General features: G+C 36.2%; 1 protein-coding gene across 1 annotated transcript in view; it reads right to left on the bottom strand.

Moving 5' to 3' along the window:
- Positions 1–1,716: 1,716 nt before the first annotated feature.
- TDRD9 (tudor domain containing 9) overlaps positions 1,717–14,310 on the bottom strand; it is a gene marked incomplete at both ends in the record, with an annotated part of 64,031 nt that continues 51,437 nt past the window's right edge. The window contains 11 exons of the mRNA XM_084288003.1: positions 1,717–1,809; positions 3,072–3,144; positions 6,161–6,270; positions 7,365–7,503; positions 8,167–8,263; positions 8,413–8,522; positions 8,907–8,977; positions 10,051–10,200; positions 10,634–10,894; positions 12,380–12,469; positions 13,699–13,911. Of these exons, the coding sequence (XP_084144129.1) occupies positions 1,717–1,809; positions 3,072–3,144; positions 6,161–6,270; positions 7,365–7,503; positions 8,167–8,263; positions 8,413–8,522; positions 8,907–8,977; positions 10,051–10,200; positions 10,634–10,894; positions 12,380–12,469; positions 13,699–13,911 (1,407 nt within the window). The remainder of the gene's footprint in view (positions 1,810–3,071; positions 3,145–6,160; positions 6,271–7,364; positions 7,504–8,166; positions 8,264–8,412; positions 8,523–8,906; positions 8,978–10,050; positions 10,201–10,633; positions 10,895–12,379; positions 12,470–13,698; positions 13,912–14,310) is intronic.

Raw genomic sequence — 14,310 nt, 5'->3', positions numbered from 1 at the left:
AGTGAAGAGTGACAAATGAAATCTCATTCTGACAGCATGAGCACCTTAAGATAAAAACTGGGACCTCTGAAGAGTTAAAAACAAAACAAAAATACCCCAATCCAAAAAAAAAGTTCACACATATCAAGTTACTGATGGCAGATTATGGGTTACTGGACTGGCCTGGGGGGAGTTATTAACTCTTCTTGTTATAAGGACAAGAGCAGAAACTTACCAGTTTTATTTGGACACGAGCCATTACAGAGGATCTCTTCTTTACTGAAGGCATTAATTACATCATGCAAGTGGAAGTTCAAAGTGCAACAAGCACATTAATAACCCCAGCAGATGGCAGCACATGCACATGAATCAACCAGGAGAGCACAACACATTATCAATAGATTAAAAAATCTGATTATAGTAAATACATACTGTTCCTCTGTCAACTTCAGTATTCCTTATGAAGACTCCTTCTGAAGAAATTCCAAAATCTATGATATACATGATGTTATTACAAAGTTACCTTTTCCTACAGAAATTCCCATCACTAGTAGGCAGAGTGAAGATTTGCCGTTCTGTGTGTTTCGTTTACCCCCAAGGGTGTTTAGATGTAACACAATTTGTTTACAACACTCAGTTGAGAAATACTGTTGTCCAAGAAACAGTGTGTTAAGAAAATCTGTTAAACCATTTCACTATAAAGTATGATAGCTTATGATTCACAGGAATTACTAAAATGGATCTGAGAAAGTAATGTTACTGAATAAAGGAGGAAATAAGCTAATGAAATTGCCTAATATACAACTGCTCCTTTTCACTCTAAGTACAACTTAACATCATTTCTTTAAATTAATCATCACCCCATTTTCCCCAAATCTGCTTCCTTTTTTAATTTTAAATTGTGACAATTGTTTCTGTCTAGAAGACTAAGTATTACATGATCTTCAAATCACTGAGTTAAAACAGAAAAGATGAATATTCTTCCATATACTGCTTTTGTATTCATGTATTTCATGAACGCAATCACACACCATTAATAACTAAATTTAACTTTTATTAAGCATGACTGCACAACAGAACAGACAAACCCATTTCAGTTCTACATATAACACTGAAACCACTGACCTCATTTTTAGTACTAAAGATCTCATGGATCAGAAAAACAAGCTGAAAAGATGAAACTAAGGTATAATGAATCAGTAACTCAAAAGCATTCTTCTGCCATACAGGAAAAGGAAACATTATTTTTGTTGTATGAAAAAAATAAAAAATTGTATCTAAAGTTATACTTCAGATCAGAACATAATCCAAATCTTTGTCTTCCTTTGACTTTTTTACAAAGACAATACCATTATATGACTTCAGAAACTACAAAAACTAGACAAAGAAAAATAAAGAAAAAAATCATGACCCATTACTCATGAGCATTCAGACAGAAAAGGAACAAGTAAACCCAGGTTTGCTTTGTCTTTCATGTCCATTGTGATACACCTACTCAGCAATATTATTAAATTGAAAACTGCATCCTGCTTTAAGTAAGTTTGTTTTATGAATAACCATCTGCTCTAGGCCAGCATACTTTTGATTTAAAGAGCAAACATACACCAAGCTCTACTTCAGTACACTTACACTAATTTTAAGGAACAGTCTTGCAAAACAAACATCCAAGGCTTATCTAGAACACAATTTTTTAGACTACGTGTAATACCTCTTCCTCTGAAGGACTTCAAGCAATACTTAAACATTCAACACAACAAGCTTATGTAGCTGATAAAGACCATCTCTTTCCTGCTGCTTTTCTGACTGGTCAATGATATGCTGTGAATCCACCTAATCAGAAGACAACAGATCAAAGTTACAATTCAGTCTAATAAATGCTTCCCTATACAACACAGTTAAGGAAAATACTGCCTTGTTCTACTTACGAAGGGTTTTGACTGTTTCAAATCATACTGGCATTTCAGTATGTTACCTATTTCAACATAAGACATTTTATAATAATAGTTCTTATCTCAAGATTTGCCTGAATCAGAATTCTATGCCACAGTCATTTCCAGGGCATTACAGATAGTATGTTAAGTGATGACATAAGTAATGCCCTGAAACTGTTTAAACTAGAATGCAATCCTGATACAGGGTTTATCCATTAACACATTACAAAAAGCTAACCACTAACATAGCTGAGCAAGAGATGATCTTGACAATACCAAAGAAAAAGCAATTTGTATATAAAAATACTTAGGCTTAAGACAGTAAGACACATTCGAGACCCTTACTGAAGGCCTACTGGAAACATGTGCCCTTGGTGTTTATCCACTGTTGTCAGTCTTTCCAGAAGAGACCTAAATCCCTTATTTACATGCCTTAGAGTAAGAAAGTGACATGGAGGGTGCATATGCAATTCTTATTCCTTCACTCTGCAATTTCTCACTCACTTCTACTTAAGAATATGCACTCATTTATCATGAGAACCACACAAGGAATCTAATGGCCTGCAGAGGCCCTTTACGAAAGGTCAGATTTCTATGAGTAGGAAGCTATACTCCTCAGCTCTAACCTTCCCAGATTTCAAGAACACTGTCTTCTGATCCCATCACAGCAATTCTAAAATATAGCACATCTGTCAGCTTAAGAGGAAAAATTACCTGAAAAAAAGCAACCCAAAACAAACTAAAATATGCATCCAGATAAATCCTGAAGAAAAATTTATCTTTAATGTTGTAACTATTTAATAGGAAGAATACAAAATTTTAACTTCCAAAGGTAAAGCTGCCTCTACAAGCTCAACTCAAATATCATAGTGTTCTGTTTGAAAAGGCTAAACATCTGTACACAAAAAAAAGACTACAAAAATACCTTCTCGATGCAGGCAGATGCATGCAGAACGGTTTTTATGCCTAAAATTCAGTCCTATAGTGCTTTCAGTATCTTCAATTTTAGTATGCTTTTTTTTTTTTTTTTTTTTTTTTTTACCCTCAGGCTCAAAAGACTTCCTGTCAAAGGAAATTCTACCTTTGACCACTTAACTAAGTATACTGGGGTACTCCATTTTCATATATTTATTTATTTTTAAATTGCATTTCTACACTTACTTGATTCCATTGATACGGCTTCTCATACCACTTAGGAACAGTATTATCTCGAGGTCGTGATTTGCAGATCAAACTGGAATTAAATAAATATAACCTTAAGAAATAAACTTGCATTTAATTATAAGAAATGTATATAGCAGGCACAGCCGTGTGTCTGTAAGGTGTCTATGCTGAAAGGAATCTTAAATTTCCATGTTAATTTAGTGTAACTGGTTCACTTACCTGTACTTCGCCCCTTTAGTTTAAGAAGTTGAAAGATAAACTTACAGGGTCAGTAAATGTGGGGTTGTTTTTTTTTGTTGTTAGTTTGTTTGAAGAAAGTATTATTTATTAAATTGATAAAGTACTAAAATTTGCAAATATCATTTATTCTGTACATTTTATGCTTACATGCTTATTCACTATAACATATAATAAAGCTATTTTTAGGGCATTTTGTTTTGCAAGACAACTCTATTACTATAGATTGTCTGTCTGCTCCTGTTATTTCCTCAAGCTGTGCAAAGTACAGCAGTAGTAGACTTTAATTAATTCTGTCTAGATGTGTTTTTCAAATGCACATTTTAGTCTTAAGCAGCGGTGACACACTGTAAATATAATTAGCTTTCAAAAAAGTAATTAAAGATTGTTGAAGCTACATTTGTATGTATTTACTATTACTAACAAAATCTGTTTTTTCCTTCAAGTCCTTAAACTAAGGTGAAAAAATAGTCAAAATTATCAAAGATCTTAAACATAGGAATGGGACATGACAATAACCAGAGTATTCCTTTTATTCTGGATTCTTTTTCTGAAATTTCTGAAGTAACACATTCTTTTACCTTTTAGAAGAAAGAGACAATCACTTCTAGTTTCTTGATAGGATGACACCTCCCCACGATGCAGAACCCCTGCTGTAAGCTCCCAAGTTTAGCTGCCTGTGTCCCAGAGGGAAACACAGAATGGCTCAATAGCCTTGACTCAGACAGCCAAGAACCAACTGTGGAAAGGCCAGAAAGAGGTAAGAAAGGTAGAAAAAACAGCAGTAGGACTGGTGGGACAGAATTAGTAGCAGCATAAAGATTCCAGGAGGGAAAACGTCACCACAGGAAGGTTTAAATCCTAAAGACAGACACCCAGAAGGCTGAGAATAGCTGAGAAAAGCTGTCAGCATCAGCACTGACTGAGCCAGTAAAGACAGCAACACCAAGGACCTGTGGTTGCTCCTTCCCTTCCTGACTGGCTGTAAATGTCTGAGGGACCAACCCCAAAGAAGTCCTGAAACAATACCAAGTGTTCATAAACTTCAAGAAATAGCAGTGACATTTCTGTGTCCTCAACTTCTCATCTTAGAGTTGATGTCTGAGTGTAAACTGTTACTGTCACAGACAAACAGGCATCTTCAGAAACGTCTTGTGGTTATGCTTCTTTCTCTCTCCACTTTCCTTGAATTCTCCCTGCAGTTACCACATGAATCATGCAAGCAAACTTCACTCAGCTTTGAAGTCTAAACAGGGTAGTAGATGACAGTGTCCAAAAGCAACACAGACACCAACTGGCCTGAGGTACTAGGACACAAACAGGAAATTAATTATTGCATCAGCAGTACATCCAACAGCTGGTACTTTAGCAAGAATTTTGCAGATGCAAAACACCAACAGGGAGCTGGCAGTTTGCACTGGTGCTACTTCACTTGGAAGTGCAAGTAGTGTACATCTCTGAGGTACAGCTTCCACGAAGTTCTTCCACCCCCTTCTGGATGTACACACAAACCACAAATAGCTAGCTTGAAGCTGACAAGTTCCTGCAAGAGATGTCTGCTGGTCAGCTAACCTATGCTAGGTATCATCTAGCCCACATCTTCTGGCAGTTTTCTATGGCTTTTTAATTTCATTTCCTCTTCAGTGCCTCAAAGGCTAAGACTGACTGCCCCTACACTTGTTAATTTATTATAAAATGCACTGTATTTCATTTTCTTTCCAATATTGGAAATTAAAGCAAGTACCCATACTCCTTTAGTAAAGGCTGTTATCTTTTCACAGCTGGAGGGGGAAAAAAATCAACTGAACAGGTACATTCAAAATAAACAAACAAGAAACACCTGAAAACTAATTCAGCATGAACAGCTTGCTTTGATAACCATTTTGATAACCTAAGGTATTAGCAGTTAAGCTTAAAAGCTTCTGATCTGTATCAGTATGAGAAACTACCTCATTTTGGCACAGTTACTTTAGAAGAGCTTACTGTAGAAAAGGGTCACATTTGCTACACAGAAGAGCAATACTAGAGGGCACAACAACTTCACTTTAAGTTAATTTAAGTCCAGTCAGCTCTTTTTTGAAATCTGTTCAATACAGAGCCAGGTAAGGATGAGGAAAGCCTACTGATGATGATGTAGAGAGCACTAAAAATGCACACTACATTTATAAACCAAGGAAGATTTTTCATGGCATGCTCTGCCATCACAGATATTGGAAGGAACTGCTACAGGGAAACTTCATTGACCTTGCTCCCCTGAACCTTTCTCAAACACTGCAAGCTGGAAGAGTTCTCAAGACTAGCTGCACTGACTTACAACAACCTTTTTGGAGTCAGTATTTCAGTTATGAGAAGCAGGGAGGCCTGCTGGAGAAAAAGGCAGGTGACCTTCCTTCAGTTCGTAAATTAACTTTGGACTTCCAGCAGCATCTCCCCTCGACAGGCCTGTTGAGGGAGGAAAGGTAGCGCACACATTCCGAATTTCATCTAGAGGGAGAAAAAAAATCTAAATTTTCCTGTGCTCTTATGTCATAGGACTTCAGTAGCTTTGTCCTGGGTGCACAAAAGCAAAGACATCAGAACTGGTATCTTGTGGAACAGGTTTTACAGTCTAGGTTTTATGACTATTAAGTGATCAGGCTTCCCTGAAGAACCAGTGCTTCCACAAGCAGTCTAAAGTTGTTGAACATACTGCTTCATAAATAAGCAAAGTAAATTAAATGCATCATTAAATGAAAACACCCTATATTATCATTTCCCCAAAGCCTAACCTGAGCTATGCTTCAAGCAATCATTTATTTTGCTTTTGCTGAGAAAGTGAAACACAAGTTCTTATTTCTACAAATGATTACCTTAGAAGCATCTCACGAATGTTTTCCTGCAGCTGTGTCATTTTCTCTTGGTCAGAGTACGCTGCACATTCACAGAGCAGCTTATTAATGGCTGTCCTCAGGATGTTTATCTGTAAAAGTAAGTGACAGAATATGAAGTACTATACACCAGTCCTAGCTCTGGGTTATAGCATATTGACATGTACAGAAGGTGGTTATGGCACCCATAAAACTCAATTTTAACTGAAATATTATTAACATAAGCAAAAACATCTGAAGCTTTAGAAACACTTCTTCCTCCAGATGCATCACTGCTGGTAGAAGAGGTTTATAGTTCCAGCTGCTTGAAATCGATCTTCAAGTTTAATCAGCTATGCTACAGAAGACACAGGCTACTTACCACTTGTCTGGATATCCTCCAACACAGATTCCTTCCATAGAAACCTTTAAGGATTTTCTCAATCTGTCCATAATTGTTAAAAATACAACAGCTTGGTGCTACCATTACAGGTATGGTGCCATGATTACAGATATCACACACATCAAATCAATGCTTTCAAAAATAATACTTCACCTTATCTGCACACTAGCATGTCCACTACATCCTTAAAAAGCCTCTAGAATACACTGGTTATCTGCTATACCTGTACACAGAACTGCTCAGGTTATGTGAGGTCGTTCGGTATCTAAAATCTGAAGCACAGGTTAAATACAGCTTACTATGCTGTACAAGAAAGCGTACATACTGTCCTCTGACAGACCTGTCTGCAAGTTACAAAAACACTGTATTGAGGAATACAAGGGCTTTTATCTATTGACTGATCTGCTCCAGGAGAAGCTTACTACAGATGACTTCTCAGAATTGCGAAATCAAACTGAAGATTGCAAAGAAAAACCACTATGCTCATCTTTAAAAACTAGTAATTCTAAAAACATAACAAGTATTGATATCTGAGGAGTGTAAAATCAATGTAAACTTTTCTAAACAAAAGCAAAGTATTGTACTGTAATAATTGACTTTATTCAGTAAAACATATAGGGGGTAACTATTTTTCTCTGTTAGAAGCCCAAGGTTCTAAACAAACAGTACAGACACAAAAAGCTTCAACAATTTTCTTAAGATAGCCAACTGCTAGATTCTAGCTACTAGAACTGTTACCAAGTTCTGATGTACCAAATTCTACTTAATTCTTACTATAAGGCAAATAAATATACATGTTTTTACCTCTGATATGTCATCTACTCCAAAATGCACATCAAATGTCAGCTCCATGTCATTCTCTGGAAGCAGTGGAACCCGACGAGTCTGACTCCAACCCAAGCCACACAGAACACCAGTAAAATTCTTTCCACTTTCATCAATCCTGTACAAAGAAAATGGTCACACCTAGAGATTAACAAACTAAACTTATATGAAAACAGACTTAATTTGTCTAAGCTATGCAGAACAAGATACAAGAGTTTTAAAGAAGCTAAAAACTTTTAGACATTTACATCTAGTCACACTACTTCTATTTTTTTTTTTATTAAGGTAATGAAATAAAGCTAAAGATCTAATATTGAAAACAGTCACAAAATAGAAAAAAAATCACATATGCAAGTTGAAACTTAAATAAAGCAAAGCCAGTTTCCCTGTGTTGAAACAACAGTCCACAGATATGAGAATTTAAACAAAACCTAACATTAATCCAACTGCCAGAGCTCAGCTTTCACAAAAATCACGCAAGTTTCTCTCCTCATGTGGATTTAAAACTTGCCCAGTTCTACAGTTCATCTTCCTAGACTTCCTGCACAATTGTCAGGAACTGTATTACACCAATGTGAGAATCAAGTCTGCAGTGCCGATTTCTATATACGTGAAACAATCTGTCTTAGCATACAATATAATAAAGCTGATAGAAGGTAAGAATTGTATCAACAGGGATGAAGAGAATATACTAAATAATGAAATCAGAACAAGCAAGTCTGTCGCCAATTTCTGAGGGTCCTAAACAAAATAAAGAGCCACTTTAAGAACACATTAATACCTAAGTTCTATAGCAGGAGCAAACAGCATGCTAAGGAGTGCAAGTAGGCCAGGAATAGGAGGCATCAAAGATGTTTCCTCTAAAAGCACGGTAGATCCTGTCAGCACAAAAAAAATTAAGAAGTACATAATGAAAGTGCTAATCTCAAAAAGATGTAATGTAGAACTGAAGTAACATATTCGTTCACACAGCTATTCATATAAAAGAGCCCAGAAAAACTGTCCAAACATTTGTATTAGGAGTTACCATTGGCATTTAATGACAAAGATGCGGCAACCAACAACTGCTGAAAGGAGTCTTCTGGAGCATCATCGATAACAACAGAATTTATGCTTTCCTTGTGTACGAAAACACTTCTGAGGAGAAAATAGAAAAATATTTCCAACGGTAAAAAAAAACAAACATACAAACGTAAGAAATGAATCCTTTTTATTTCAGAGTACAACCTGAATGGATAGCAGTTAATGGATTTAACTTATAAGAATCTCTATTAGTGGATGTATACAACTTAATACTATTTTCTGTTAAGGCATTAAGACATCTTCAATAAAACTACTTTTCTTAAAGCAGTAGTCTGTATTTCAATGCAATTGAGGCTTTACTACTTTTGTATTTTCAATGATTAAAAACCCTGTACAAATCTGCAAGAGTAATGAGGATGGGTTTTGCCAGTTTATGAGAAGGAACAGTTCAGAACATGTCTGTGCTTCACAATGAAAGCATTACCATCATTACCATACCTGAACTTGGATACTTTGGTCATACTGTAGCATTTTACCTCATAAGGACTGAATGGGCCAGAAACTGTCACCTTCAATAAAAGAACAAATGACGTTCTCATTAGCCAGCCTAAGGAACTTTCCCCATGAAAATACTTTATAAATGAAAATACAGAATGCATTTCAAGATCCTGTGTGTGCACTGAGCAACACTGAATTGATGAACAGGTAACATTTTCATATCACCCATCTAAAGCAAGCTTCGCATGCTGAGGCACCTAAGCGAAAGTCGTGTCTTTTCACGGGTACTAGGAATTCACAACTTCCCACAGGCTTAAGGAATTTAAGTTCAGACTTCATAAAGCATCTAACAAAAATCAGGCTATTTTTATTTACATGAGCAGGTCTTTAATCTTGGAAATATCACACTTTAGAAAATGTAAGTAGTTAAACAGTATTATTCCTGTGGGTAACCTAAGCACAAGTAGGTGCCTGAAAGCCTGAATTTTGTCAGGTTTGAAATGGGTAAAGTTATAATGTAGACCAGGTTTAACTTGTAACCAGAACACAGAACAGGACGCAATCCTATACAACCTTGTTTTATATTCCAGCTTAGTAGTGACTAAATGTCTCAAAATACTTAAGTAGGAGTAAATTCTCAGTTTGGGATTGACAGCTGAAGAACACCCACTGTTTCACTATTATCACACAGCACAGCATTCTCTGAAACACTTACCCTGTGTCACCTTAGTTATTCCTTAGCTTAACACTCTGTATAGTTTTTAAAAAGTCAAAGTTTCCAGAAGAATCGATAGGGTCATAACCCTGCTTTTTGCTGCAGCTTACATAATGAAGATGTCTATGCACTGGAACACTGGCGTTCACTTTTTCAATTTTACCTACATCTTGCAGTCCTTGAAGAGCTGCCTTGGAACTTGCTAGTAGCCAGTTCAGTTAGCTCTTAAGGCTATGCCTCAAAACTTCATTAAAAGCTGCAATAGATTAGTTTGCAGTGGTGGTCACATCATGGCTTCCTACCAACAGGATGTAGAGTACACTATGAATAGCATCAACACGGTTTGTTATTAAAGGTCCTTCTAGTCTTCATCTGTGTTCTAATAATGTGAGACAAAGGATCACATAATGCCACACCAAAACTCATTACCTTATGGGTTGGTGCACCAGATCTACTGCCAGAAAAACAGTTCAATAATCTTTCAATTAAATGCTTTTCTTCCTCTATTGAAGGTACCGATGTTTTCTCTTCTTTCTTCATTTGGTCAATATATAACCCCTTCAGCAAATCATGGCTTTGCTACATAAAAATGAAAGTGTCTTAAAACCATGAAACACGTTTTTCTATGGTTGTTTTTCTTCTGTGTGTGTACACAAGGAACACAGACACAGAAGTACAAAAAACCAATGCTTTCATCGCCTTTCTGATATAAACCATGAAAAATGCAGGAATTAAAACTCAGTTTCAATGAACCATGAAGCAGTTCAAATAATTCCATTATCTTTTGAAAAACAAACACCTCTTCCAAAAGGGGTCTCAATGCAGCAATGCTTTTTGTAAGAGCACAATATTTATTAAACACATAAAAATGCTTAAACAGGACTACATATTTTTACTTGTCTAGTCGCATTTGGCACAGTTTCAAAACTTTCGCTCAACTTCTGAGGACTTCAGACAGTTTGAGCTGAAATACCTTAGTATAAGAAGAGCCAAAGAAGCTTACTGAACATACTTGTGATTTGTATGATTCTTCCGCTAGTTCAGCGTAACACTCTTCAATAAGCACATCTCTAATATTCACAAGGTCCTTGTGCCTCGAGTAACGGAAAGCATCCACGTGCAGAACATTGTGCACAACTGAATACACCTTCACCAGCAGAGTATAACCATTTACTAGCGAGGCAAATCTCTGGCTAGCGCTGTAACTCCACCGTTCCCCACATACAAGAGATTTTGCAGATGGACGCATCTTGCATATCTTGAATTCTAAAGCCTAGAGCAAAAACAGTAAGAGCAATGTTTGCCTGAATACGTGCTGAGAAATCAGGACAAAAATCTTCCATTTTCTCAACAGTTTGACTTAACTATAAAGTTATTTCATCGTTATTGCAGAGGCTTATGTTAATTTCCTAAGACTGCTGTAAAGCTACCGGTATAATTCCTATTCTGTATTTGCCAACACAGCTACACATTGCATCTCTCATCACTTCAATACTAGTACATAGTTGCAAATGAGGCATAAATAAAAGATAATTCAGTATTAATTCACCATCCACATTAAAATCTTTTGAGACTACAAATGCCTTCTCTGGGAAAACTTTACAATCTGCAGTTTTTTGACCATGGTAATAGAAAAAATAGCAGGACAGCTACAGCTATTCTGCCCTTGGCAGGCAAGAGTCAGTCAGCTCTAGTTTAACCCATTTCCACAATCACTACATGTAATTATGGCTTTGAATTAATTTTAACCAGGAACTCTTTTCTTCTAGCCATAATTTTGGAAAGGTATAAGGGTAGGTCATTTAAAGATTAGGCATGGAATAGAAATAGCTTTCCCTTTATTACAACTGAAGAAAACTCAAAGAATGTTTCTTGCTAAAATGATAAAAAGTGGTACAAAGCAAAACCAGAGCCTTCTACCTGTTTTAAATATAAGAAAGCTTTCTCCCATCTATTTGTCCTGTGACTAATAGTATAGCACAGCAGGAGCACTGATGAAGCAAAAGTACCCTGCATGCAAACATTATGCAAGATACTGTGACTACAGACTTCTGCCATGCAGATAAGCAGAGATCCTACACTGCCACTTATCTGTGGCAGAAACAAAGGGGATTAAGCAGAGGAAAAGAAATTGAACTAGTCACTGACAGCTTCTCCTCTCCAGGCCATTTCCTAGGCTCTATAAATGAAGCTATCATTTGCTCAGTGGTTCTTAAACAAAAGCACAGCTGATCTACTGCTCAACCTGTTATTCCCGAGCTTATCATGTAAGCAGGCAATACAGGAACCAAAACAACACTTTCTAGAGAAGAAGTTCTGCTTCTCATAGAACTGATAACAGCAAAGCAACTGATGACCAAAATCAACAAGCAACCTAAGTCAGCTGTTAGAGCAATTTCCTCTTTCCACTGTTCCTGTGATTGCAGGTGGGAGATGGAACCCAGTGAGTCACAGAAACAGGTTTAGTTCAAACATTCAATTAAAGAAAAAATACAACATGGGTTGTATCCTCCCCTTTTCCCCAGCAAGTGCCCCTAAGGACAAAACATTTCTCTACAATTATATATAAAGCCATCAGACACACACAAGAAATACTTCACCTGTGTAGATGTACATTTATCCACCTGAGTAAAGGTGGTTTGCAGGTTGTAGGACATTACCGAAATACATGTCAGTTTGTTATTATGATGAAAAGCATTATGATTCGAAGATACGATGTGAAAATATCCATTAAGCAGCAAATAGCACCAACCCCTACCTGGAAAGGAAGCTCTTGAAGATGGCTCGGAATCTCTTTCAGTTTTTTTAAAGGCACTTTTGATCTATTGCCATAATCTACAAAAAAAACCTGGAGAAAAATAAAAAAGCATCAAGAGCATCAGAGATTCCACAGAATTAGAAATGCTAATCGTAAGCAAGAAAAGTGACAATTAAGTTTAATAATTACAGTACAATCTTACCAAGTGACAGAGAAGCAAGTTCAATCTGAAAAATACGCATATGAAGACATGTCAAGAATAATAGGTCAAATTGTATATTTATTGTTTGATCCCTTTGCTTACACATCCACTCGTAATGCAAATCTGCTAAATCTAGAAAAAAAGTAAATTTCTTTGAAATTCTCTCTCCCTGCAATTAAATCTGTATATCCTTTTTTTTTTTTTTTTTTTTTAACAATGAACAGCACTACCTAAATTAACTGCTTTTAAAGAAGCAAGGACAACAATGAGGTTAGCACTATTATTCACTGGTTTTTCACAACTTTAGAGTTGATACTGAGCCTTGTTGCTTGCTTATAATGGTGACACCAAGGTATGTTAAAAATAAAAATTGAGTAATTCAGCAGAGAAATGGACTGTGCAAAGGTCAGTTTTACAAAAAACAAAAGGTCTGTCCTTAAGTGCTGAATAGAAAAGTACTGGCTTGGGAAATTGGGATCAGTCTTGAACTGTGGTGCTAATTCTCATTGCTGATTTTGGCCCCAAAGGCCAAAACATTCTGATGAAACTCGCTGATGATCGAAAACTCAGCAACAAATACTGATACAAAAAGGTCAGGTGGAATGGGCCAGAGAACTGAACAGGAATGGGGAAAAATATCGTGTGAAGTCGTATTTTAGGGAGGTCATTATAATTCCTGCTATAGAATTTATAAATAATAATGGCACTTCTAATTAGTTGTAAATTATCAAGGAAACAGAACCAAGCATAAGATGACTAGAGGTTGCCCATGTGAAAAAGCTACCAAAAGGCAACTAAAACAAGTCTTGAAGCCAGAAGTTTTCTTCTTTATTTTGCTTTGCTCTGCTTCAGCATACACAACACTTTACTGTATCCTCTAATTTTAAGACTAAAATAAATACTCCTGTCTTCTGGAAAAAAATGTTATTCATCTCTTTTGGCAACATTCTATTAAGACTAATTTAGCTCTAGTTTTCTAGGTTTCTTTACTAGAATGTTTATAATTGTCATGAAAATAATGCTTAGTCAAATTGCTTAGTAAAAAAAAAAAATAGCTCCAAGATTGTTAACCCAATTATATCATACCAATTCAATATGACATAACATATTAGCATACCTCTGCAAAATCTCCAGAAACATACAGAATACGAGCTCTGTAGTATACTCTGTTCTCCAGACAAGTAAATGGTGCGAGACAAAGCAACTCTGGATATGGAGACACTGACAAATCCACCAGGTTATGGTAGTTAATTTCAGCAGTTAGAGCCTGAAGAACAGTCCTGTTTTTTTCATCTATCCTGTATCCCCAGAAGTGTCCAACTTCTACTATCTGAAAGTATAAGAATTAGACAGCTTCAGATCTCTCATTATTTCATTCTTTTACATCAAATAATAAAACAGCTTTGAGCAAAATACATGAAAACAGTCCTACTCCTGACAAACATAGAAGCATTCTCATACTGGAATAATGCAGTGAGGCATTTCCCTCTCATAAAAGGTTGGTCTTTATTATATAATGTTGTTTTTATGTCTCTGCTGTGCAATTACAACACACATTTAATCTAAATAGGCTCTTAGATAAGCAGTGAGCAAAAAGTACTTATTAGAAGGCCACTTCCAAACAAAATCAACACACTAAAAATGTAAGGTATATGAGATAGATGAAATAGATGAACACAGCTATGGTGCACTTTCTTGTTAGTTAAAGAAGACCAGAGTTAGCTACATA

Source organism: Netta rufina (genome assembly GCF_964035555.1).
Source record: "Netta rufina genome assembly, chromosome: 5".
NCBI classification, from domain to species: domain Eukaryota; kingdom Metazoa; phylum Chordata; class Aves; order Anseriformes; family Anatidae; genus Netta; species Netta rufina.
The sequence above is the reverse complement of the archived record's forward strand: the minus strand, read 5'-3'. Positions and strand labels throughout refer to the sequence as shown.